The sequence below is a fragment of the Panicum virgatum genome, chromosome 7K, assembly GCF_016808335.1.
Source record: "Panicum virgatum strain AP13 chromosome 7K, P.virgatum_v5, whole genome shotgun sequence".
NCBI lineage: Eukaryota > Viridiplantae > Streptophyta > Magnoliopsida > Poales > Poaceae > Panicum > Panicum virgatum.
In genome coordinates, this window is record NC_053142.1 from 41834497 (window position 1) to 41860959 (window position 26463).

Below are 26463 nucleotides of genomic sequence, written 5' to 3' on the forward strand. Positions count from 1 at the left end.
TGCGTCCATGTTCTTGTCCCCCCGTACCCGCAGCGCCCTCCGGCCGGCGACAAACTGTCAAACTTAGCGCTCACAGTGACAGCACGTTTCCCCGTCCCAGATCAAACGTGACCGTGCCTGTTACCATCGCCCACTTGCCACTTGTCTGGTAACGACAGCTCGGGGGTTATCATCGCGGGCAAACCGGTGGATGGGCTCTCGTCGGAACGACCGCTGGGCAGCGGCAGTGAGCGATGGGCGGTGATCCCAGGCGGCAATCGCGACGAGCTAATCCTGTTGCGAGATCTGTTAATGATCGAGGAGAGGAGAGGCTAGTTTACTCCCCTCACAAAAAAGGCATTCCCGCACAGGATGCCGCGATGATGCCCAGCGGCAAACGAAACTGGATTCTCTCGGCAACGAACGACAACGGTTCTCTCGGCAAAAACCTCCAAAAAGCGCCCCTCCCCCAGATGCCATTTCATCAATAATAAAAGATGCCATTCAGACACCACCGCTTCCTAATAATCCATTTATGCAACTGCCGTTAATTTTTGTTAAGCGCCCACGTCACCAGATCCAACCCGTTCTTGTACTATACAGTACAATATTGGATCATTAATGCTTATAAAAAAAAGATGCGTGCCATGATACGGTGGAGGCTAGCAGGTGCAAGGCTCCCAAACCAAAGCGAACAAGAGTGTCCTGCCATTTGTTTTCAAACGAATCCTCCTGCCAAATTTGGCCAGCCACTGGCCTGCGACCGATCGAGACCGCGCACCACACGTCCACACAACTCCTTTGCTTCACGTACTTGTACATTGTCTTCGCCGTTGGAAACTTGGAATGGACAGAGAGATACAAAGTTTGTCAATTTAGGCATATTTTTTGTTGCCATCGCGTCCGGTCCTATCATGATATCATCATCTACAAAGTTTGTCAATTTTAGGCATATTCCTGTACAAGATGCGTGCCGCGTGCCGGACAAAACGTATGTATCCTTCCAAATTGAAACAGCAAGCCGGACGTGGCCTGGTTCCCGGCACGGGGTGAGTAGTGGGGTCTATACCAGTAAGTCCTAGCAAGTCGCGAGCCATGGAGTGCAGGAAGGATTCAACCACCCCGCGCCGGACATGACTAGGGTTAACCATTTCGTTTTTTGATGAAATCCCGGTGTTTAGCGGAAACGAAATTTCGTTCCGAAATTTCGATAAATTTCGGTGGATTTCGGTGGATTTTGGACGAAATTTGTTGAATTTTGAATTTTGAAACGAAATATATCGAAAAATACCGAAATTTCGGATCCCGGTAACTAGCGGAAACGGAAAAAAAACCGAAATTTCGCCGAAAAGTTAAACCCTGGACACGACACGACAAGATATATCAAGGCAAGGACCCCGGCGACCCTTCCACGGCTAACCAAACATGTCTCCACACACCATCGCCGCCACGCACGCCGTCGTGCACCACCACCACCACGACCCACGCCGCCACCGCGCCCCGCCGCTGAGACGCTGCTCCCGCGGCGTCCGCGCGGTCCGAGCCTCGGCCGCCACCGCCACTCCCACCTCCGGGGCTGCCGCGGCGGCGGACTCGCCGTCCGCGGCGTTCTGGGACTACAACCTCCTCTTCCGGTCGCAGCGCGCCGAGTGCCGGGACCCCGTGGCGCTCCGCGTCGCCGAGGGCGCGATCCCGCCGGACTTCCCCGCGGGCACCTACTACCTCGCGGGGCCCGGGATGTTCGCCGACGACCACGGCTCCACCGTCCACCCGCTCGACGGCCACGGCTACCTCCGCGCCTTCCGCTTCGGCGGCGCCGGCGCGAGCTACTCGGCGCGGTACGTGGAGACGGCGGCGAAGCGGGAGGAGCACGACGCCGGCGGCGCGTCGTGGCGGTTCACGCACCGGGGCCCCTTCTCGGTGCTGCAGGGCGGCGCCCGGGTGGGCAACGTCAAGGTGATGAAGAACGTGGCCAACACCAGCGTGCTGCGATGGGGCGGCCGCCTGCTCTGCCTCTGGGAGGGCGGCGAACCGTACGAGCTCCACCCGCGGACGCTCGAGACCCTCGGCCCCTTCGACATCCTCGGCCTCGGCGCCGGCGCCGGCGATGCGGCGGCGCATCACCGGCGCCGGCGGCCGTGGCTGCAGGAGGCAGGCATCGACGTGGCCGCGCGCCTGCTGCGCCCGGTCCTTAGTGGTCTGTACCATCACCACCAACACTTCCGCTTGCGGTTGGTGCACCAGACAGGAGCTGACGTTTGTGCGCGCGTGGCGTGGCTCCCGCAGGTGTCTTCCGCATGCCGGCCAGGAGGCTGCTGGCGCACTACAAGATCGACCCCGAGCGGAACCGTCTGCTGATGGTGGCCTGCAACGCCGAGGACATGCTCCTCCCCCGCTCCAACTTCACCTTCTACGGTCAGCACCTGGCAGGCACAAATCTTCACACCACCTGCTCGATCGATCACTGACATTGACGACGGCGCGTGCTCCGCCGCAGAGTTCGACGCCGACTTCGCGCTGGTGCAGAGGCGGGAGTTCGTGCTGCCGGACCACCTGATGATCCACGACTGGGCCTTCACGGACAGCCACTACGTCCTCCTCGGCAACCGGATCAAGCTCGACGTTCCCGGTACGGCATCGGATTAGACATTTTTTTGTCATTTGGATTTTGGCGGCGTGCTTGACGCGAATGGCGTCTGGGGGCCGGGTCAACAGGGTCGCTGCTGGCGCTGACCGGCACGCACCCGATGATCGCGGCGCTGGCCGTGGACCCGAGCCGGCAGTCGACGCCGGTGTACCTGCTGCCGCGCTCGCCGGAGGCCGAGGCCGGCGGTCGCGACTGGAGCGTGCCCGTCGAGGCGCCGCCGCAGATGTGGTCCATGCACGTCGGCAACGCCTTCGAGGGGCCCGACGGCCGGGGCGGCACCACCCTGCGGCTCCACATGTCCGGCTGCTCCTACCGGTGGTTCCACTTCCACCGGATGTTCGGCTACAACTGGATGAACAAGAAGCTGGACCCGGCCTTCATGAACGTCGCCAAGGGCAGGGAGTGGCTGCCCCGCCTTGTTCAGGTGACCAAACGCGCTCTCATTTGGTGCCCTGCCTTTCGATCGATCCATCCATGATGTCGATGTGCGAGGAGTTTTTGTTGCAGCGACAGCTGACATATACTGACATGGATCGTTTGTACTGTACCTGGCGTCCAATGATCCAATATTGCAGGTGTCAATCGACCTCGACAAGGGAGGGGCGTGCCGGGGATGCTCCGTCAGGAGATTGTCCGACCAGTGGACCAGGCCGGCGGACTTCCCGGCGATCAACCCGAGCTTCGCCAACCGGAGGAACCGATTCGTCTACGCCGGCGCTGCCTCCGGTTCGCGGAGGTTCCTCCCGTTTTTCCCCTTCGACAGCGTGGTGAAGGTGGACGTCTCGGATGGATCAGCGCGGCTGTGGTCGGCGGCGGGGCGCAAGTTCGTCGGCGAGCCGGTTTTCGTGCCCGCCGGGGGTAGGGAGGAGGACGACGGCTATGTTCTGCTGGCAGAGGTAGGTTCAACATTTCCACCACCAACACGGATAAATGCTGATCCAGTGATCCCCATTGGCATTGCTTCATCTTGTTTCGCTTGCTTCTTTGCAGTATGCAGTATCTGATCACAGGTGCCATCTGGTGATGCTGGACGCAAGGAAGATCGGGGAAAGGAATGCTGTGGTGGCAAAACTTGAGGTGCCCAAACACCTCACCTTCCCAATGGGATTCCATGGGTTCTGGGCAGATGAATGACACTAAGCATCCAATCTAACACTAGAGGCCAGGAGCAGTTGACAGTTGCTCAAGCAAACCGGAATACAAGATACTGTGTTAAATCTGTGCAATTGTTGACAAGAATATAAATATGTAAATATTTACAGTTTCTTTAGCAACAAGCATTCGTAACACTTTTCGGATATCGCTTCACATGACAGTTGCTCAAGCAAACCGGAATACAGGATACTGTGTTAAAATCTGTGCAATTGTTGACAAGAATATAAATATGTAAATATTTACACTTCCTTTAACAAAGAGCATTCGTAACACTTTTCGGATATCGCTTCACTTGATGTTCAGGAACAAGAATATAAATATGTAAATATTTACACTTCTTTAGCAAAGATATCGCTTCGCTTGATGTTCAGCAACACATGTTCAGGAAGCACACTTGATGTTTAAGACATAAATAACCCCCACACGATAACCATTAGAGTTTCCACTAATAACACTTATAGTTCAACCTCTAGACTCACTGACACCAACCACAGCCATTGCCACCATGCAACTCGGACTAATTCTAGAACTAATCCTATACAAAATTAAGAAACCACCAGAACGCGAAATCGGCGAATTGCTGTGCTAATCAGTGTATGCGAGCTATAGTTACCACGATGAAGACAAACACAGAGAGCATGAAGGACATCCTCACTAAATCATCAGACGTATCGTAATCCTTGTCCCCAACTGGAAACAGCATGTTAACGAGCCCAATTATTTTCTCAAAAATTTCATTGATTTTTGCTTGGGTGTTTTCCAGGACCCACATCATGAATCGAGCAGTCGAGCTTTCCTTGAGATGAGTCTCCTTGGCTGAAAAGAGAGAGAATAAGTTCTATCAGATAAAGATCAGAGGATAAGTTGTATCAGATAAAGATCCACCCAAAGAGTAGTCCCACCTAACTAAATGGGTTATTTCGTTTGTGCATTGACAAAGGTTTACTGGGCTGCTGGTAACCTAAAAAATAGACTAGCAAGACTCCCGGCAGAAAAATCACATACCAGTCTGGAAGGATCTCTTGAATTCTTGTACCACCTCATTGTTTGTCACAGCTTGCCACACAGCCTCGTCAGTTGCCAAGGCCACAACCATTTTCTGCATGAAGGCAACACGATGTCACTGTTCAGCAGGAAAACTAGTGATTTTTACAGACAGTATATTTCAACGGATGCTAGTAATGTGTCAATATTTTGTGGCACCAAATTAAGTTTGTTAAACGTCAATAATTTAGCCATATTAACCTGAACGGAAGGATCTTTATTTAATAGGCGGAGTGCCTCCACTACACACCGATGGTCCTTTGTCAAAAGAGCAGTTGAGTTATGAACGAGCATAGCAGATTCACTCCATTCATCTGATCCGACCTCTGATGCATCAGAATCTACAGCAAAGTGATTCTCAAATATCCCAGATGAAGGGTGCCTTGAGATGGGCAATGCAAGCGCTAGCTCAGGCCCATCATAGTCCACAGCATAAAGTTTCTCAAGCACCCTGCAGGAATCAAATAGTCAATTTGCTTAGGTAGAAAAATAATGTCACACAGAATGAATTTAATCGGTTAAACAAATATGGAGTTCACATGCTCTAGATAATATTAATAACAACTTCATCACTAAACAGGATAAGAAGCTCTAACTAAGGCAATGACAGAGAAATCGTGTCAAAATCCTATAGAAACAAAGTTTCGCCCCACTTAGCAGGGGAAAAAAAAAAGAAATTGGACATCCAAACGCTTGACGTGGTATTGCACATCTTGATGGCAACGCAACGCGTACACTCTTGAACAATTCGAAGGATACACGAAACAAACTGGGTGATTTGGGGCACGCTAACTTCTGCATGACTAGTTTGCAATTTCGTGCAAAATAAATTGCAAATCATGGGAAATTTCGCCATTAGTTCTGTAAAAAACACCACTCCACGGTGACACCTGACAGCTTCCGATCTGATTTTAAACCAACTAGTATGCAGTGACACCTGACAATTTCCGATGTTAAACCAACTACTAGTAAATCTTACTGCTTGATGCTGGCCACGGCGGCGTGGACCTCTTCTTTGGTGGGCGGGGCCCCGAGGAAAATACCCTGCTCCTCCGTCGGCTCGCCGCGGGAGCCGGGGGCTGCAGGCCTCGCCCCGGCGGCGACGACCTCCTCCCAGTCCTCCTCGCCGTCGCGGCGCAGCGAGCGGGACTCCCATGCGGAGCCGCGGATCGAGTACGGGGGAGGAGGCGGCGACGTGGCGCGCAGCGGGAGGCCCCCGCCGCGCGAGAGGGAGCGGCAGGCGACGGCGGAGTAGGGGAAGGCCGGCGCGGGGGCGCTGCTGGTGGCGAGGTGGACGAGGTTCTCGCCGGCTCTCCTTCTCCCCCTTCTCGTGTGCACCACGTAAACCACCATCGAGTCGAGCGAGACGCCGGCCGCCGCTGTTGATGCGTCTCCCGCCTCCGCCTGCTCGCCCTCCTGTTTTTTTGTGATGGCGTGCGTTCTCGTTAACGAGGGTTTGGTCGGTTAAAATACTCGAGTGTGCTGTCGCATATATTGGGACCCTGGATTGGATACTAGAGATAAACCATCTAACCTTTTTTTTTTAAAAAAAAAGGCTTATGACGGAAGATGGCTACCGTTTGATCTCCAATCTGACGGATAGAATGTACTTTGAAGCAGTCAAGTTTGATTGTTACTACTTTAATAAGCCTAGGGTTTACAGGATTCCTCTTTATACGGGAGCCAACATCATCTCTTTTCCTAAGAAAAATGTACATTAGCCCTAAAAAAAAATGTACATTGCACTTGCACGTTACATTCGCTCCCCCATCAGAAATAAAACAGTGTCACAAAAAGATCTACTAGAGTAGATGCACTCATACTAGAGATTAGTAGTAATGTAGCAGTATAGTTTTCAGCTTTAAGTGAGAACGTATCACATATTTTAACCCTAGGCAGGTATCTGAATCTTAACCATTGTATTAGCTACACACTTTAGAATTATATAATTAATCCTAAATAACTTGAATTGTCCTTTAACTCAGTGAAATAATTTATTTTGCAAATACTCGGTGCGAAATTTACTTTGACGGTACCATTTTAGCATATCGTTTGGGCTTTTTTAACTACTATCGTCTGTTAGTTTCTTGCCAATGAAGTAATATGATGTCAGCGAAATGATCTGAGGTCAGCGTATCTTTTCTTTTCATTTTGTGGAGGAAAACAGTGTGTGTTGCGTGATCTCGACAACAGCTAATACTATATAGGAGTATAAACAAAGTAGTACCAATGAGCCACTGTCAGCTGTAGTTTTCGTTTTGAAAGAGCAATATATCTGTAATTTGAGTAGCACCGCCGTGCCGTATTAGGTGTTCGTGTTTTTATTAATATTAATGATCTTACTATTACGTGCCCTTCCCACTTTATTATGATCACGCCGTTACATTTTCATTTTCAAAATCACGGCCGTGATCACCGAAGATTTTCCGTGGATCCAGAAGAGAAGAGAGCGCGGCATCCAAGCAACGGCCCGGCCGGCCACCGCGCAACAGAACCCGCCTTTCCCGGGCGACAGCGCCCAGCCGCATTTGCCCGCGCGGGCAGGGCTGCGCCCGGATGGATCAGCGCGCGCGTATCAGCTGACTAGATGGGGATGGAGGACTCCATGGCGTTCGTCGCGGCGCGCGGTCAAAGTTGATGCTTTCCTCCGTAACCAGCATTCTGGCATGTAAATAAACTGAACTGACGGTGCCACTTATCATCAACATCATCAATCCAACTGAACATTGTTCCCTATGTTATCTAGAGAAACTGCTACAACAACGATCAGACGATTGCAAACCTACACAAGTTCGATCAGCACATACGAGTCCACAATTACACGGACACACAGTTACAGAGAAAGATCCCTCTACGTCCACCACGACAAGGACGAACGAGAGGATGCGCGCGCCCATGTCGTCAGGACTCAGGAGGCGTCAGACCACCACCGTCTCCACGCTCCCGTGGCGCGACGACCCGGTGGCGGAGGCGGCGGCGTCCGGGGGGCCGCACGCCAGGACCTGGTGCGCCAGCGCCGCGATGGCCGCGCCGATCATGGGCCCGGCCCAGTACACGGCCTGGTTCTTGTAGTCCCCGCTGACGACGGCCGGCCCGAAGGAGCGCGCCGGGTTCATGGACGCGCCCGTCAGCGACCCCGCCGCCAGCACGCACGCGCCCGTCAGCGACCCCGCCGCCAGCGCGCCCAGCGCCGCCGCCGCGAACCCCCGCCGCTTCCCGCCGCCGGCCACGTGAACCGTGTACACCACCATGAACGTCAGCACGCCCTCGATGATGGCCGCGCCGAACCCGGTCATCCGCACGTCGATCCTCGTCGTCGGCACGGCCTGCGCGCCGCGCCGCGGCGGACCATCACACACCAGCTAACGTGTCAGAAAAATAAGAGGATCGGAAGCGAACCGGTCGAACGGCGGGGGCTTGGTGCGCGTGCCTGGCCGGCGGAGATGTAGTGGAGGACGAGGCAGGCGAAGGTGGCGCCGAGCATCTGCGATGCCCAGTAGAAGACGGCGCTCGCGGCGGCGACGTGGCCGCCGAGGGCGAGGGCGAACGTGACGGCCGGGTTGGCGTGCCCGCCGGAGACGTCGGCGGCGATGAGCACCGCGGCGGAGAGCCCGAACGCCTGCGCCACGGCTGTCGCCACCAGCGACGCGGCGTCGGGGGCGCTACCCTTGGGCGTCGCCATCCCTGCCAATGCGCAGCCACATTCGTCATCAGACAACCGCCCACAGTGCGAACAGTAACGCGCGAGAAAGCCATCAAAGCAAGCAAGCGCGCGCGCGGCAAAAGCGAAACTCTTCGACCACGTACGGGCGGAGATGGCGGAGCCGACGGCGGTGAAGACGAAGAGGAAGGTGGAGATGAACTCGGCGCAGTAGGAGCGGAAGGACGCCGGCGAGACGCTGCGCCTCAGGTGGGCCACCAGGTTGCTGGAGGAGGAGGACGCCATGGCGCAGCAACTTGTCTCCACGAACTCAACTGCTCCGATCAGTGATTCAGTGTAGTGCGCGCTCAGATTTCCCCGGCCCGCACGGGGGGATCGGGACAGCGTCCCGGACTTTATAGCGAGGGGGGGGGGGGGGGGGGGGGGGGCGTCCGGTCGTAGAGTGAAACGGCGCCTCATGGTGATGGGGTGGTTCGCGGCGGTTGCTGCCGCGCGCGCCCGTTCCGAGTTCACACGCCCGTTGTGGAGCCCTGCCCGACCGTGCTGCGGCCTGCGGCGGCGTATATATACACGTATGTGTGTGTATATTCGTGTGTAACAAATAAAATTTACTACGTGACACGTCACGCGTACAGATTCAAGTTGTTGTTGTACTTGGGAACGTTGAACCGTACGTGTATATATAGATCGAACGGTTCTCATACAACTTGTTGGCATGCATCGTCGTTGGTGAAATCCAAAAGGGAAATGCAAAGGGGACCGAACATAATCACAAGGCGAGGAGGCGAGGTGACGACGACGATGGAACTGACACAATGGACCGTGGGCCCTGGCTCCGAGCAGACCGTGCTGCTCATGGGTACTCCTGCTGGCCGACGGGCTGGTAGGAAGCGATGAACACGTCGCCGTAGACGAGCCCGGCGAGGCCGCCGCCGATGAGCGGGCCAACCCAGTAGACCCAGTTGCCGGCGAAGTTGCCGGCCGCCACGGCGGGGCCGAAGGAGCGGGCCGGGTTCATGGAGCCGCCGCTGAAGGGCCCCGCGGCCAGGATGTTGGCGCCCACGATGAAGCCGATGGCCATGGGGGCGATGGTGCCCAGGGAGCCCTTCTTCGGGTCCGCCGCGGTGGCGTACACGGTGTACACCAGCGCGAAGGTGATCACTATCTCCATCACCACGCCCTCGATCTCGCTGATGCCGGACACGCCGTGCGTCGGGATGGCCTGCACACGCACCAGAGCAAGCACACTTCGGTCAGCTTTTCCTTTTCGGAGGGTGTGCATCAGCGAGGAGGAGAAGAAGACTGAACCTTTCCGTGGGTGACGAACTTCAGGAGAAGGCACGCCACGGAGGCGCCGAGCAGCTGGGCGACCCAGTAGAAGATGCCGGTGAGGATGGTGATGTGGCCGCCGATGGCGAGGCCGAAGGTGACGGCGGGGTTCAGGTGCCCGCCGGAGATGTTGGCGGCCATGGAGACACCGACGAAGAGCGCGAACGCATGGGCGATGGCGATGGCCACCAGGCCGGCGGGGTCCAGCGCGCCGCCCTTTGTCAATTGCGCTGCACGGGACGTTTTTTTTTTTTTTTGGGGGGGGGGGGGGGTTAACAATGAGCTAAAATCCTGGATGGTCGACACTGGTAAGCGAGGTGTGAACAGATATTTGAGATAGAAGAAGCAGCTCACAGTAGGCAATGGCGGAGCCGACGCCGGCGAACACGAAGAGGAGCGTGGCAATGAATTCGGCGACATAGGCCTTGAGGGACGCCGCGCTGAAAGAGTCGCCCAAGCTTCCAAATGCAAGCTTCACCATCTTTTCCCCTGCTTCTCTGGTTCTCTCTGACAGTAGTAGAGGAGCCCTTGGGCTGCTTATTCAGAGGAGACGGCTGGCTTATCTGATGCGAGGAGTTCCTTGTGCTTAGTGTGCTTAAATACTCGTCCTAAGGCGCTAATGACCTGGTGCCATGCCTCAACTGTGCATTACAATATTATGGGCGGTGTGCAATGATCACCACAACATTGATAATTCAAATTTTGATCGTGTTTTGTGGCTGATATTGGCCGACCAACCGCCCTAATTCGCCAAGTTTTTGTGCTTATTGTGATTGTTTAGACGGAGCCACGTTAGGATACACCATAGGACGGCGAGGAGAAAGATGACTTTGGAGCATATGTTATCTCATCTCCTGCTTTTTAAAATCATTGGCGGTGCTTTGGCCATTGATGAACTGTATGTAAGTAAGTACAGTAATATCATTTCAATTTTTGAATATTACTTGAGCAAAGTTACTTTTCCATTCCTTCATAGTGTAGTCCTTATAAAAGAATAACTGATTTTTTTTTTTAAAAAAAGCTACTTCAATGTTAGAAGCAGTATAGTTGGTGGATCATTACTGAGTTGTTGCGTGGAGCAAAGGAGTTGGTTCTCCTGCAACAAAATAACAAAATAAAGGGGACTTTCCTCAGCCTATCTGACGGAGTAACATTTTAGCTAGATTAACATTGTAACAGCTCTCGCATTCAGGAATCTATCCGTCACTACATACTGATTACTGTAGTGGTCTATCATTCATGTTAAGGATGTGATACAAAGCGCAGTTTACAGAAAGGTCGGATCAGGGACTGAGACAGGAATCCAGTGAACAACCTCCATTCGGAGTAGGTGAGGCAAAGATTAAATCCATGGACCTTGCAACTGGTACAGCAATTGAAAACATCAAGTGGCAAGCTGATGACAGGGCTCCTATGAGTGGCAATGACTTCATTGAACAAACGGAGATGATGAGACCAAAACAGCCTGACTTTCTTTATGCTATCCTTCGTGGTGGTTCAGCCCATCGTGTACAGCGTTCCCATGAACTCACTTTTGCATATTAAACGTATGCGCTCCGTGCATATCAGACAAGATGTTCTGGGCCACTGAGTGGGAATATCCCTGAACTTTCTCTGAAAGGAGCCTGGGGTTTATCAAGCGCACTACTGCCTCATGACTTGTGTGTGCACAGCTCAGCCATTCGCAATATGTAAACAGACTAGGGGCTTCTCAAGAGCCTGGGGTTGATTAAGATGATAAGATCACTACTGCCTGATGACTAGAAGCAGAACATTGTTTCACATAATCACACTAAGTGGATAAGCCAATTCACCGTGAGACTAGTTTCTGATCATCCACCGAATCACAGTGATGGTGACAGACAGACCCGTTTGCAGGCGTGCTGCTATTCTGGTTTCTGGAACGATCCCTTGGTTTTAGAACCATAATAGCTCCCGATCAGATGACGGATTTTGATCAAACACCAATTGTCGTCACTGTTTCAAAAGTCAGTTTAATTTCCTTGTTTCAAAAGAAGATAATCGTTTAAATTTCAGTCATTATAAGGCGCAGTATTTTTTTCTGTTACACACTAGTCAACCATATAAGCGAAAGCTGCTTTCTCAAAAATATTAATGTTGTAATTGGGGGAAATTTCTTTTGGCTTGGTCAATTCCACCACAGCACTTTCTCTTCTCTTTATCTCTTCCAATTTACACATAGGTCCTTATAACATCACATATTACAATAACACACCAACACTCCCTCTCAAAATGGGCTAAAGATATTCAACATGCCCATCTTGTTACAAGCCGACTCATTGTCCTTAGTACCTAGACCTTTTGTGAGACAATCAGCAAGTTGCTCACGAGACTTAACATACTTTAACCTTAAGATACCACCGTTCATCTTCTCTTTGATAAAGAATCGGTCAATCTCCACATGCTTCATTCGGTCAAACTGGACCGGATTGTTGGCTATATTGATTGCTGCTACATTATCACAATGGAGCAACATAGTCTCATTCTTCAATACACGAAGCTCCTTCAAAAGACTTTTCAACCACATCATCTCGCATAAAGCCAAGGCCATTGCCCGGTGTTCGGCCTCCGCAGTAGACCGTGATACCACTGCTTGTTTCTTGCTTCTCCATGAAACAAGGTTACCATCCACAAACACACAATATCCAGACGTGGATCTCCTGTCGTCCCTGCAGCTTGCCCAATCAGCATCACAATAACCTTCCAGATTCAGGTGTTGATTTGCCCTAAACCACAACCCCTTGCCATGAGTTCCTTTCAAGTATCTCAGAATTTGGTACACCACCTCCATATGCCTAGTTCTGGGATCATGCATATACTTGCTTACTACGCTCACCGCATAAGCAATGTCAGGTCTTGTATGACAAAGGTATATCAATCGGCCAACTAACCTCTGATATCTTTCTTTATCGACAGAGTCTCCTGATTCAGCACAAGTTTGGTGATTCCTGTCAATGGGTGAACCACATGGACGACACCCAAGTATCCCTATTTCTGCCAACAAATCAAGGACATACTTTCTTTGAGATAGAATAATTCCCTTTGATGACCTAGCAATCTCAATCCCAAGAAAGTATCGAAGTGGTCCAAAAATTTTTACCTCAAAGGCTCTACCTAGCCTTTCCTTCAGTTTCTTGATCTCCTCTGTATCATCCCCAGTGATCACTATATCATCAACATATACAGCCAAGATAGTGATACGAGAGCCCTGATGTCTATAGAAGACTGTGTGATCTCCATTACATTGGGAGTACCCCATATCACACACCACCCGCTTGAATCTATCAAACCATGCACGTGGTGACTGCTTTAAGCCATAGAGTGATTTTTTGAGTTTGCACACCTTCCCAAGAGTATGTTCATTCGCAAATCCAGGTGGAATTTCCATATATACCTCTTCTTGCAGATCCCCATGAAGGAACGCATTCTTCATATCTAGCTGATGAAGTGGCCAACCAAAGTTGACTGCACATGATATTAATGTCCTCACCGTGCCCATTTTTGCTACAGGTGCAAAAGTTTCATCATAATCGATTCTATATGTTTGACTGTACCCCTTTGCAACCAATCTTGCTTTGTACCTATCCACCTTTCCTTCAGGAGTCTGCTTTATCGTGAATACCCACTTGCAACCAACCGCCTTCTTTCCTTTTGGGAGATGAACAAGTTCCCATGTCTTGTTCTTTTGAAGGGCAAGTAGCTCTTCTTTTATTGCATTTTTCCACTTTGAATCCTGTTTAGCACACCTCCAATCCTTCGGAATAGGCACTGCTTGTAATGATGCAGCAAAGGTTCTATATGCAGGAGAGACACTAGAGTATGAAACATACTTAGCAATGTCATGTTCATAGCCATAACGAACAGGAGGTTTTCCAGCATTGACTCTATGATCTCTACTTTGTGCAAGGGGTAACTCTATAGATTCAGAGGAGGGAGACATATTACCAGCTGGGGGTGGTATGCTTGATGGAGAGGAGTCCAAGGAGAGATATGGGATTGGAGCTTCAGCTTGTTCAGGTTGTGGTTGCTCCCCCTGCTTCTTAGTCCTTCTTCGAAAATACACAATGGGCCGCTCCCCCTGCTTCTCATCCACCTTTTCACCCTGGTTCTCATCCATCTTTTCACCCTGCTTCTCATTCACCATCTCCCCCTACTTCTCATTCACCTTCTCCCCAGTGGGGCACGGGATTGTTCCAACAACTACATGTTCACCATCCTCCATCTCCTGCTGACAATCAATACTTGGATCATCATGATTCTCACTAACACCTCCTGAAGCCTCATCCTCCTCTACACCACCAGCAATCACACCTCCTGAAGCCTCACTGGCTAAATCTCTTGAATCACCAAACTCATTTATAGGACACGGGATTGTCCCAACAACCACCTTTTCATGAGTCACACCATCATTCTGCACATCACCATTTTTACCATTCTCATTCACCCCTTCTCTACTGTCACTCTTAGTGACTGAAGAGAACTCCTCCAAGAATGGATCAAGATCACACTTCTTTGTGTAGTATGGTTCTTCCTCGCGAAATGTTACATCCATACTCACAAACAGTCTTTTTCCAACGGGATCCCAACACTTGTATCCCTTTTGTGTAGACGAATAGCCAATAAAATACACTTCACTGCTTGTGGGTCCAATTTTCCCACTGAAGGCATGTGATCTCTGACAAAACAAACACAACAAAATACCTTAGGAGGCACCTTAAACTCTCGACATCCCAACATGAGCTCAGCAGGTGACTTCATGCAAAGTATCCTAGATGGCATACGATTGATGAGATATGCCGCTGTCACCACAACCTCACTCCAAAGGTATTTAGGCACATTCATCTGGAACATTAGAGACCTTGCAACCTCCAATAAATGCCGATTCTTTCTCTCAGCTACACCATTTTGCGGTGGAGTACCAGGACAAGTGGTTTGATGTATAATCCCATGATCCGAAGTGTATGCCCCAAAATCATTGTTCACATACTCCTTTTCATTATCAGTGCGGATAATCCGGACCTTTGCATTAAATTGATTTGCGACCAGCTTATAGAAATCTTGGAAGCATTGGGGAACTTCATTCTTACCCTTGATCATATAGATCCATGTCATATGGGTATAACAGTCAATAAAGGTGACAAATCCCTTGAATCCACTTACTGATGTGACTGAACAGGGACCCAAACATCAGAGTAACATAAAGGGTTTGCGGCTACGAAGACCAATGTTCGGGTAAACTGATCTTGTATGCTTGCCAAGTTCACATGCATCACATAGAAGCTTACTTCTGTCTACCTTCTTAAAAACATCAGAGTGTAATTTGCTCAAACTCTCAAAAGGCACATGTCCTAACCGACGATGGAGTAGCAGGATTTTCTTCACATCTCCTTCAACAGTTGTCGTCAATGCTGACTCCTGATGATTGACAAACCACAACCCATCACGCCTGACTCCAGTCCCAATCACTCTCCCAGTCCCCCTCTCCTGAAAGACACAAGAGTTTTCATCAAAAGTTACTGTGCACTTGAATTGATCAATGATAGAACTTACAGAAAGAAGATTGACTGGAAATGATGAAATATGCAAGACTGATGATAGGCTAAGAGATGGAGTACACTCTATAGACCCTACACCATTAATTTGCCGAGATGTGCCGTCAACAATTTGAACATACTCAGAATGGGTTTATGGATTGTATGTTTTGAAGGGACTAGACATGCATGTGACATGCTTGGATGCTCCTGAATCTATGACCCATTCTATATTATGCTTAAATGATGATGCAAGTGCCTGTGCCTGAATACCTTCGCCCATGTGGGCATAGTTGGCGCAGTTACCAAAGTTACATATGACAGCTGCAGGATCAGCTGTGGTGGTGATAGAAATCTCTTCCTTCTCCTTCACCAAATCACACTCCCTCTTCTTCGCTAACAGATCATCCTCCAATTCTCCTTCCTCAGCCAATGCAGCCACCAACCTCGCCTCCAATGACTCTGCTCTAGCTTTAATCTCTGCCTTCAAAAATCGAACCATAAATTCCATCTCTGTCTTCTTAGCACTCAAGGGCTTCAATTCCTCCACTTTTGCCTTCAATTTGCCCTCCATTTTCATCTTCCCTACAACTTCTTCACACGCCACACCACCACACGAACCAGGCTTCTTCCCAAAAATCAGCTGCCCAAATATACCACCAAGCAGCACAAGTACAACAAACTAGTCTTCTTATCCAAACTCCAAAGCAAAAATCGCCACCAGCAACCAATTAAAAACTTGCAGCCTTCATACGCAGCAACCAATCACCATCAGAGAGAGCCAATCACGTCATCACTGCTCCACACAGGCATTGCACACGCACATGCAGGCACACACCAGCACCAGCAGCTAAAACACGAAGGCACGCAGCCCTCGGCGGTGGACACTCGCAGCGGCCCACACTCGCCTAGCGCTCGCACACACGCCCAGCCGCCTGCGCTGCTGCAGCTCGCCCATGCGTCGGCCGCGTCGCACGCCAGCTGCGCGGCTCCTGCGTGAGGCCCTGCGCCGGCCAACTGCCACGCCCGTTCGCGCGCCTGCACCGCAGTGCTGCCTCGCACCTGCACACGACCGCACGACCTCACGCAGCGCCTTGCCCCGCCGCAGTGCCGCCTCGCGCCTGCGCCGCAGCCTCACGCGCCGGCCGCCGCGCAAGCTCCGGTGATAACCCTAATCCTAGCTCTGTATACCATGTTGTAATTGGGGGAAATTTCTTTTGGCTTGGTCAATTCCACCACAGCCCTTTATCTTCTCTTTATCTCTTCCACTTTACACATAGGTCCTTATAACATCACATATTACAATAATACACCAACAATTAAAAATAGGTTAATCAAAGGCCTAAATTTCTTAGTGAAGTGGTTAGCACTTTTGGCAATAGTCCTAACTCCAAAGTGAAGCCAATAATGGCTAAGGGTAGGTGTCATGTCCTGCTCTCGTTATAATTCAAAATGCATCATTTTGTTGTGCCCAAGGTCTAACAATGCTCTAATAATGGTTCTCGCATATTATTGAGCAAATTACAGGCTTACAGCACATTAGAACTGGCCAAAGCCCCCCCCCCTCCCCTGCCTTTTTTTAAAGTTCAAACACACGCTTCTCCACATACTGCCAAATCGCAGCATATTCTAATGCAGAGTCCTCCAACTAAATGCAACATTCGCCTGTCTGAAACTTAGGTGGTGTTCGTAGAAAGTTTGTTTGCATTGGATAAATTCTTATGCTTTGTGTATAGAAATTGCATGCACCTTATCGGCTAATGTTTCCTGTAACAGGGTTATTTTTTCTGGATAAATCTCAGTTTGCAAGTCATATGAGGTATGTATTATTAAATCAAGATATGATCTGGAAGGAGAGGAATGCCATGTATCCTATGGCAAGATCAGGTCTCTCAGTCTGTGGATGAAGTTTGTGGCACCATCCAGGAGCAGGCGCGGCTTTGGCAGGAAGTTGGCGCACACCGATTTGAGGAGCTCTGGCCTGTTTAGCCTTTTGGCTGATTAGTAGTGGTGTTCTTAACATGTCAGGTTCTCCAGGTTCAGAGCACATTGGATGGGGCTCTACTCATTAGAGGTTACACGTGTCACGTTTTTAAAGTCTCACAGAGTTTACACGTCAAACATCAGGTTCGATATGAATTTTAGTAGCCTTAAAATTTGTTGGTAGCCCACTTCACCTTCCTACACATAAATTAACCAAACTTTGCACCAAGAGACTCCATTTCTTTCTCAAATCAGCATGGAGCAATGGAAGGGATAACCTCAAAAATTCAGCAAGTGAATTTCGCAGGTCGTTTAGGAGTGTGCTATTCCATCATGAGGCACAAGGAGTCATGCCATTTTTTTCTCTTTTCCATTTTTCTTTTCTTTTTATCTAATCTTTGGAGTAGTTTATTATATTTTTATTCCTTGGAAAGAGTAACAAAATTTTGCAATAGTTTTATATATTTTAATTTCTACATACATATTCAACATTTTTTTAGAAAAATGATCCATTCAATAAAAGAGTGTTCCATCTTTATAAGAAAATTGTTTCAGTTTAAATCATGAATATTCCAGCGTAAATATATTAGTATGTTTTAGAAACATAAGCATTTGTTTTCTACTAAGTATAGGTAAAAATTGTTTTAGAAAAAATTCAACATAAGCATTTGTTTTAGAAAATTGTTTCACAAGAAAAATGTTTTAGCTTCGATAATTAATGATCCAAGTAAATTAAATTAAGTTGAAATTTATGTTCTAAAAGCACTTACAAAATTTTAACATAAATCTGAACTTGTGTATAGGGAAAAAGAAATGAGAAGTCTTAGTACTTTAGTAGAGAGTACATTAGGCCAACTAAAATAGTTCAGGGAGTAAAATAAACTTAGATTTTGTTTGGGATTAAGCAGAGAAAGTGGATTGTTCAAAAAAATGAATACTCTAGGGTAAATAATATGTTTGAGAAACATAAAGTATTTGTTTTCTACAAAGTACATACTCTAGCTTGACAAGAAAAATGTTTCAGCTTCAATAATTAATGATCCATCTTAAATAAATTGTCGTTGAAATTTATGTATTCAAAGCACTTAAAAAATTTCAACATAAATCTGAACCTGTATATAGAGAAACAAAAATGACAAGTCTTTGTATAGAGTATATTAGAACAACTAAAATAGTTTAGGGAGTAAAATAAACTTAGATTTTGTTTGGGGTTAAGCGGAGAAAGTGGATTATTCAAGTAAAGTCAACTTTGAAAAAGCATAAATAGTTATTTCAGTGCTTTGGCACCTCCAACGTTAGATTTGGTATGAATCTACACCAGACTTTGTTCCTACGAGGTTGCTTCCCCCTCCCAACCATTATGCCAAACTTGGAATCAGGAAGCTCCATTTCTTGCAGAATTCAGCATGGAATTTGAATCTGAACCTTAGGCCTCAAAATGAACCAAAGTAAGGCATCAATGGATGGCCTACTTGGTGCTATTTGTACGAGCTATCCCAAGCCAAGTCGATCAAATTCATCGACGCCACACAAGGAACGAGGGACGTTCTGAAAGTTCATCATCATGCTACCTAACTCTGTCCTTCAGAGGCTGGCGAGCTGGTGCCCGTGGCTGCTCAGAGATGAGCCGAAGCGGAAGCAGCCTGTCAAGGTTCTCGTCACCGGCGCCGCGGGTATGCGATTCAGAACTCGCAGGCTGAAACAATCGAACAATCGTTCCAATCTGCAAGTGTAGCAGCGAGATACGCTGCTGGATGGATCGGAACTCTGAAGAACACAGCCTCATCGAACAGTATGGACTGTACTGTGCAGGGCAGATCGGGTACGCCATTGTCCCCATGATCGCGAGGGGCCTGATGCTCGGGCCGGATCAGCCGGTGGTGCTCCACATGCTTGCGCCCATGGCGGACGCCCTGAACGGCGTCAGGATGGAACTGGTCGATGCCGCCCTGCCTCTTCTCAGAGGTCCGTAGCCTGGCAGCTTTAATCGGTTCCCTTGCTGCGTTCAGTGTGCATCGTTTGTTCTCGTGCGTTGCAGGTGTCGTGGCGACGACCGACGAGGCCGAAGCGTTCCAGGGCGTCAACTTCGCCGTCCTGATCGGCGGATGGCCGAGGAAAGAAGGCATGGAGAGGAAGGACCTGATCGCCAAGAACGTCGCCATCTACAGGTCTCAGGCCTCGGCGCTGCAGCAGCATGCCGCACCAAACTGCAAGGCACTGTACAATTAATTACATGCGTTTGCGAGAGGGTAAAAATTATTAAGATTGCCATCTTGATGAAATTTAACCCTGTCACGGCGCGGCGGCCTGGGCTCCGCAGCAGGTTCTGGTGGTGGCCAACCCTGCGAACACGAACGCGCTCGTGCTGAAGGAGTTCGCGCCGGCGGTGGCCGCCAGGAACATCACCTGCCTGACGCGGCTCGACCACAACCGCGCCCTGGGCCAGATCGCCGAGAAGCTGGGCGTGCACGTCGGCGACGTCAGGAACGCCGTCGTGTGGGGGAACCACTCCTCCACGCAGTTCCCCGACGCCAGCCACGCCACGGCCAGGGCCGAGCAATGGGAGAAGCCCGTCAGGGAGCTCGTCGCCGACGAGAAATGGTAATCGATCCCCCTCTCCTGATCAGCTCGGTCGTTAGGAGACAGGGATCGTGTGCGCACGAATACATCGGCTGACTACTGTGACGAACTGACGATGCCTCCCTGTGACTTGGTAATTGGTATCGCAGGTTGAGGGAGGAGTTCGTCGTCACCGTGCAGCAGCGCGGCGCGGCGGTGATCAAGGCGCGAAAGCAGTCGAGCTCGCTGTCCGCCGCCAGCGCGGCCTGCGACCACATGAGAGACTGGATCCTCGGCACGCCAAAGGTCCAAGACTTGTGCATTCTTCTCATCCTACCTGGCTCGAACACTCCTCTGAATTTTGCAGTAAGATGGAAGCGTTTTTGCTCTGCAGGGTACGTGGGTGTCCATGGGCGTGTACTCTGACGGGAGCTATGGCGTCCCAGAGGGCATCTTCTACTCCTTCCCGGTGACGTGCGAGAAGGGAGAGTGGTCTATCGTGCAGGGTGAGTTCCTAATTTCCTATCGTTCTGCTAGGCTGATAGCACAAAAAACACCACTTTTCTTGACATGATATGTTCGTTGTCCCAGGCCTTCAGGTTGATGACTTTGCGCGATCCAAGATGGAGCTTTCGGCGGACGAACTCGATGAAGAGAGGTCAATGGCGTACGAGTTTGTCAGCACTTAAAAATAGAAGAGTAGATCAATTGTGTATACAGAAAAAGAATGTAAACGAAAATGGTCCGTAGCTTTAGATCATTCATAACCACCATCAATAAAACAGAGAACAACGAAATGTTGCATATCGACCACAAATATTGCTTTCGATAAACCATATAGCCCTGTCCTTGCTGGTATATTACATGATCATAAGACAGGAGGGAAAAGTAAATGTGGCGTGGCGGTGGTTATCTTACAATCGAGTAACAAGAACGCACTGCAGTTATCTTCTAAGGGGAACAGAGTACAGCTATCGCAAAATATGAGGGTCGCCTCTGTTATTGTACTTGTCCATTTGCCCTGGGCAGATAATTGTAACTGCCCCGAGGCTTTACTTGGACAGAAGATCATGTACAGAGGCCAACCATATTCAAAGAATCGATCGTGTATAAGCAACAATTTACAGGCATAGCATATCTCCAGTTGTATGGAAACTCTCCTTCACGTGGCAGTTACCATGCAGCTCGTCTTTCATCTTTACCGCACCATGCCCCCGTGACATCTATGTCTTGGAATATACATCAGGCATCCCTGTCGGCCTGTCCTCTTAATTCCACCATGTTTCTTTCAAAGCAAATATATCTTTCCCCCATTGCAGCAAGCACAGGCACAACTAGTAGCATCCTCCTCTTGTCTACCTCATGTGCTCTCAAGCTCTCAGTTCAAGTTGTGACCGATATGTTCCTAGGTTTTCTTAAGCAGATGCATGCTGATGGAAATTCATGGAAATCATCCTGTTTTGGTCTGATATCATCCGGTTCTCCCATAAGACCCCTCTGGACTTTCTGTACCTTCAGCGAAAACATATCCCAGCCCATCTGATTCCGTCTCTGAAACAGTACATTGAGTTTCTTCGCATTTGGCCGAATAGTTCTCTTGTGGCCCATGTATCGCCTACACATTTAATGGAGGTTTGAAGAAAGAAAATAGCAACTAAAAAAAGAATGAGCAAGCATATGAAACTACACATGATATAAATCTACAGAACATAATAAATTCTGTAAAGCATTACAAGATTAAGATAAATAACTAACAAAACAAGACAAAGGTACATTGGCAGCATGCATCTTCAGCTTGATGCAGCTTTTGCATTGCGAGCAAATATATTTAGACAAAGGAGAGGGACACATACCTTCGGCCAGCTAAAACCTTGGCCATGTTTCCATTATTATTCGTAACGAAGACATCACTTTCATCACAAACGATGAAGTCAATTGCAGCCAGACGTGAAGAAAAAGGAAGGAATGGTTTCAAATCATTGCCAGCAAGGTCCTCCTTGGTGTAGAAATTCGGAAAGAGATCTCTGAGAGGTTGAAGGGTTTCCTCTCCACCATATATTTCTCCAGAAGCAACATAAAGGTTTGTATCATTGCCAAAACCAAGAGCTCGGAGCATTAAACCAACTTCATGAGGAGTCAATGGGCATTTCCCCCTGCTGCGCTCATCCTCAGCACTTAACTCCTGTTATGAATCAATCTAAATTCAATTTATCATTCAAAACTTTTATCAGGAAACACAAATCAGGCGACCATGATAGTATCAATTCTGGCACTTAGCACTGTGAATAGGTGATTATCTCAGTCAATAACAATCGAAAGGAAGTAAAATAGAAAATAATCTACGCAGATGGTAGGCTGGTATTTGGAAAATATACAATAGGGAAATCTCACCAAGTTTCAAGAGTCTTACAGGTAATGTATCCCACCGTTTCCTAATTTCACCCAGTTCCTTTCTTTCTTTTTCACCACCACCATAGTAACAGCCAGAAAATGCAAGCATGTCAGGTTCAAACCTGAAGAATAAAGCAATTGTGATGTTTGGAAGTTTGTGCTTCCACAGTTGACCCTCATAACTTCCATTCCCGAAAAGCACATTGAATTAACAAAAACAATTGGAGTTTACCTCAAGTGAACTGCAACATATCGTGGGCTCATGAGTCTCAGCTTATGCACAAGTTTCTGACCCAGAGTATGTATGGAATTTGTAAATCTTAATGCATGAAAATTTGCTCGGCAACGTAGCTTTTGCAGATCTTCATCGAGCTCACTAGTGAGCCTATAATCAAATTTCGTTAATTGCAAAGCCTGCAGAGATTAAAACTGTTGAGTCAATAGGAAAGTAACATTTTTTCTACAGTCACTTAGCAGTCGAGACATCCATTTCTGATGAATACACCTTTAACAAATATCTTCATAAAGATACTATAACATATGCTCATATCCAAACCCATGATGCAATTATGCACTAGATAAGCTACTCGATATGATGTATTGATAAGCTTAACAGCCATCCAAAAGATTATATCACTGCAAGGACAGCAAACTAAGAAGGAAAAAAAGTAGCATGCACTAGATCAATATCAAGACAATATGCAAGATAATTTCCAGATCATTACGCTGGTTTGTTATGTTACTTACTCGCCTTCGCAAGAGTATTGGCAAAACTTCATCAATGTAAAACTCGGGCATTGATTTCCTAGGCGCTCGCATGGTCCATGGGAGTTTATCCATTGACAACATCACTTCATAAGGGATCCTTTTAACAATGGTTACATCCTTTGATAGGTAGGAAATGAACCAGTCCACGTCAAAAATGTCAGAGAAGTCGCTGCATACAACAAATTCAATTTCAAGATAAACTGTTTTGTTAGGATAAGCAAACTTTAGAAAATGTCCTGTGATCCAGTTCTCAGCTCACCTTTCATCCTTCCAGAATGAGTGGTGGTCTAACTCAGGTACAACAAGTGTGGCATTCAAAATCCAGGCAACCACAACAGCATCTGTAATCTGCGAACTGAAGATCATAAAGGTAACACAAGGGATGGTAAAAACAAAGCAACCGGAAGTTAGAAGACAACTTACCCCTATGCGCTGCTGATTCAGCCCCCCGCTAGTAGCAATCAGCAAGTAACCAGTGGAACTGTTCTCCGGCACAGCAGCTGAAAGACCAACAGAAAATCACTCAGCGTTATTCCCCCCCCCCCCCCCCCCCCCCCCCTTTTCCCACACTTATAGTTCAAAACGAGGAAGTGACAGATTATACAAACTAACATCTGAAATTTGTGCTTCTCCCACTGCAACCATAGTAGATGCTGGAATACCTCGATTTCCAAATATCAATTGGTTCGTAGATTCTAACCTGCAAATTTCAGGATTGTAAATAATTAATCGGCCATCACCAATATGGACATAGACATAGCTAACACACAGGTTAGTAATGGCTGGATTTGCGAAATGGGGTAACTAGCAACACTTCAGGCACCCGATATTTAGAATTTCCGTTACGCTCGTATCGAAACTTTAATTGCCAGAAAATATTAAACCACTATCACTCACTTTCCTCAAATTGTTCCCAACGATGTGACAGGTGTAGCCGTGGCCAAAAACAAAGTTTCCGCCTTTCACCTCTACCAGGTTACCACGCAGATACGAAATTACGTGCAACGAGACTGTAGAAGAGTGGTGGAAATCCCAAACAAATTACCTGCCTGGATCGCCACCGGCTCCGGATCCGCGACCAGTCCGCGTCGGTGACCACGTGCCCCGTGAACAGGGACACGAACCCTAGAACGAACAGCGCGGTCCCCAGGAACACCGGGGAAGGCGGCGCCTTCCGCGCCGCCCTCGGCGAGGAGGCGCCGCCGGCGGAGTAGTGCGGCTTGGCTACCGCGTCGGGCTTCCTCCCCATGACGCCGCGCCGCACCAGATCGTGCCCCGCAGACGGCCAGCTCTCGGCATCCGACGCCCAGGCTCCGTTCAGGTCCGCCGCATGACGCGCAGCGCTAGATCGTGGAGGAGCCCGCGGAGGGCGCGTCCATGGCGACGGGAGGACGAGGAAGGCAGGCGACAGGCGTGTGAACGGGACCGGGGTCGCGGGGTGGTCCCCGGGAGTGTGGACACGAGCCTCGGTGGGCTGAGTTTTATCCATGGGCCGTCATGAGTTGGTCCGCCACGTTGCGGTCGGCCTGTCAGAAGACATGGTTCTACATGGGCCTTCTCCTCTGTTCAACACACCATCCGCCAGGCTCCAGTCCCTGAATTCAGCCCATGCAGACACTGGGACGAATGGGCCGCAGAACGTGGCAGGCAAGACAATTTTGCACACGACCTGGCTCGGTTCTCTTGAATTTTTTGAACAACAAGTCAACCAATTCCAAAGGAATGTTCTTTTTTTTGGGGGGGGGGGGGGGGGGGGGGGGCGCTTTTCCGCCCAACCTTCTTTCGCGTCCAGAAGAGAGGTTGTGGGCTATTTAAGAGAGTGGTTCAGGTGACTACTGATTAAGAAGGTCAGATGGACAATATCACCGTTATGAGCAGTACGTTTCAACCAGTTATAGTGTCAGTTTATGTTGGAATTGCTTTGGTCTTTTTCTTTACAGCTTAAGCAAAAAAGCTCGAAAGAACGTGCTTTTATTTGAGTTGAAATGAAAGAAATCATCTAACCAGACAGAGTATGTGTATTATTTGGTCCATGCTTGCCCTCATAGGCCCTTTAGATCTATATATCTTACTATCGAAACGGGTTTAGAAGGAGCAGAGCAAGTCGCGTTTAGGAAGGGAGATAGTCACCCCGATTGGACGACGGTTCAAAGTCTCCGCCTGCCGACTGTCCTTGTGGGAGCAGCAGTTTCCACATTTGTCTACAGTGCCGGTACTGCATCCTGCTGCAAGTTGCGCCGCGGCACGGCGCGCCGCCGTACCCTCGCCTCGCCGGACGCGGAGGACCCGCTCATCAATGGCATCCATGTGGCTAGGCTCGTGACCCCTGCCACGGCTGGCGACCATAACAACCAGCAGGACGGGCCAGAGGCTTCGCGGTCGAGGCGCAGGCACTGTGCTGTAGGGAAACGGGTAGGCTATGCTAGCATCACTACCGCATAAACCCAAGATACTTACGAGTAGAAGATCATAGATCGTTACCACTAGACGCACAGCGCAGCGGAAGAAGTCGCGCGTCGATGTAGAGGAAGTAGTCGATCACGTCTCACGAACCGAGCTCCTCGTACTTGATCCCAGCAGCCGATCAGCGCAGCAGTCGCAGCAGCGCCTCCACGGAGTCCACACGTACGGGGATGAAACGCCGGGCGTCGGTGTGCTAGCACCGCACGCACGGCAAGGGCGGCGGCCGAGAGAGAGGGAGGGGCGGCGGCTAGAGAGGTGGCGCAGCTCAGGTCATCGCCCCCCTAGCCCCTCCCTCATATATATAGGGCGTACTAATGGGCTTCTATCTCATAGGCCCATTAGTAACCCTAATCCCTCTTGGATCAATATCCACTTGGGCCTTTAAACCGTATTGTGATGATGGGCTCTTGGGCATATCACCAACAATCTCCCACTTGCACTAGAGACAATCATACATGCAAGCTTTCCAACATTCCAAACCCCTTAAGTGTGTGACCCGTTAGGTTCATGTGTAGGTGGTCGTGATCGGAAATCATTTCCGAATCACAAGTCAATAGCGGCACCTAGCAGGGCATAGTGACTCACAAATACACATAAAGATCATATCGGCCGAACCATAGATATACTCATACACCGATCCCTTTGCCACACGATACCAGTCAAGCTCAAAGCGAGATGCGTGCCACCTTTGTGATAGCTCGACCATTCTCTCGATCTAATAGTGGATTCTATTCATAACTAACCTTTAGTCATCATGATTAACTCTTTAATCACTTTGGCATGGCCATGCACTTTCAAATCCAACTATCTCGAGGGGCCCAGAGATATCTCTCCCGTTATCTAAGAGGGGCAAATTCCATCTTGATCCGCTCACATCCCATTCCATGTTTCATGACATACCTGTAAGCTGCTTTTGTAACTACCCAGTCACG

General features: G+C 49.3%; 7 protein-coding genes across 7 annotated transcripts; 2 read left to right on the top strand and 5 right to left on the bottom strand.

The window, feature by feature from the left end:
* The first annotated feature begins 1390 nt into the window (after positions 1–1390).
* On the top strand, positions 1391–3986 carry LOC120642695 (carotenoid cleavage dioxygenase 7, chloroplastic-like). Its single transcript, XM_039919260.1, has 6 exons — positions 1391–2176; positions 2266–2394; positions 2477–2608; positions 2695–3050; positions 3202–3522; positions 3617–3986. The coding sequence occupies exons 1-6, from the start codon at positions 1405–1407 to the stop codon at positions 3758–3760; spliced, it is 1854 nt and encodes a 617-aa protein (XP_039775194.1). The 5' UTR covers positions 1391–1404; the 3' UTR covers positions 3761–3986.
* An 87-nt stretch (positions 3987–4073) lies between these two features.
* On the bottom strand, positions 4074–6264 carry LOC120642696. The gene is made up of 4 exons (XM_039919261.1): positions 5805–6264; positions 5027–5276; positions 4787–4880; positions 4074–4597 (listed from the first exon to the last, which is right to left on the bottom strand). Exons 1-4 carry the CDS (start codon positions 6176–6178, stop codon positions 4371–4373), a joined length of 945 nt encoding a protein of 314 aa, XP_039775195.1. The 5' UTR covers positions 6179–6264; the 3' UTR covers positions 4074–4370.
* A 1310-nt stretch (positions 6265–7574) lies between these two features.
* On the bottom strand, positions 7575–8832 carry LOC120642697 (probable aquaporin TIP5-1). The gene is made up of 3 exons (XM_039919262.1): positions 8633–8832; positions 8256–8509; positions 7575–8151 (listed from the first exon to the last, which is right to left on the bottom strand). Exons 1-3 carry the CDS (start codon positions 8769–8771, stop codon positions 7744–7746), a joined length of 801 nt encoding a protein of 266 aa, XP_039775196.1. The 5' UTR covers positions 8772–8832; the 3' UTR covers positions 7575–7743.
* Positions 8833–9128: 296 nt separating this feature from the next.
* LOC120642698 (aquaporin TIP2-3-like) lies at positions 9129–11810 on the bottom strand. Its single transcript, XM_039919263.1, has 3 exons — positions 10170–11810; positions 9795–10045; positions 9129–9708 (listed from the first exon to the last, which is right to left on the bottom strand). The coding sequence occupies exons 1-3, from the start codon at positions 10294–10296 to the stop codon at positions 9340–9342; spliced, it is 747 nt and encodes a 248-aa protein (XP_039775197.1). The 5' UTR covers positions 10297–11810; the 3' UTR covers positions 9129–9339.
* A 3084-nt stretch (positions 11811–14894) lies between these two features.
* Positions 14895–16662, bottom strand: LOC120642699. Its single transcript, XM_039919264.1, has 2 exons — positions 15641–16662; positions 14895–15320 (listed from the first exon to the last, which is right to left on the bottom strand). Exons 1-2 carry the CDS (start codon positions 15945–15947, stop codon positions 15277–15279), a joined length of 351 nt encoding a protein of 116 aa, XP_039775198.1. The 5' UTR covers positions 15948–16662; the 3' UTR covers positions 14895–15276.
* Positions 16663–17193: 531 nt separating this feature from the next.
* On the top strand, positions 17194–20722 carry LOC120642702 (malate dehydrogenase, cytoplasmic-like). Its single transcript, XM_039919266.1, has 7 exons — positions 17194–19023; positions 19163–19315; positions 19389–19564; positions 19674–19951; positions 20080–20215; positions 20304–20415; positions 20501–20722. The coding sequence occupies exons 1-7, from the start codon at positions 18915–18917 to the stop codon at positions 20596–20598; spliced, it is 1062 nt and encodes a 353-aa protein (XP_039775200.1). The 5' UTR covers positions 17194–18914; the 3' UTR covers positions 20599–20722.
* On the bottom strand, positions 20707–24471 carry LOC120642701 (O-fucosyltransferase 29-like). Its single transcript, XM_039919265.1, has 9 exons — positions 24114–24471; positions 23681–23768; positions 23492–23568; positions 23328–23416; positions 23048–23237; positions 22533–22714; positions 22320–22422; positions 21763–22091; positions 20707–21524 (listed from the first exon to the last, which is right to left on the bottom strand). Exons 1-9 carry the CDS (start codon positions 24315–24317, stop codon positions 21293–21295), a joined length of 1494 nt encoding a protein of 497 aa, XP_039775199.1. The 5' UTR covers positions 24318–24471; the 3' UTR covers positions 20707–21292.
* Positions 24472–26463: the final 1992 nt, after the last annotated feature.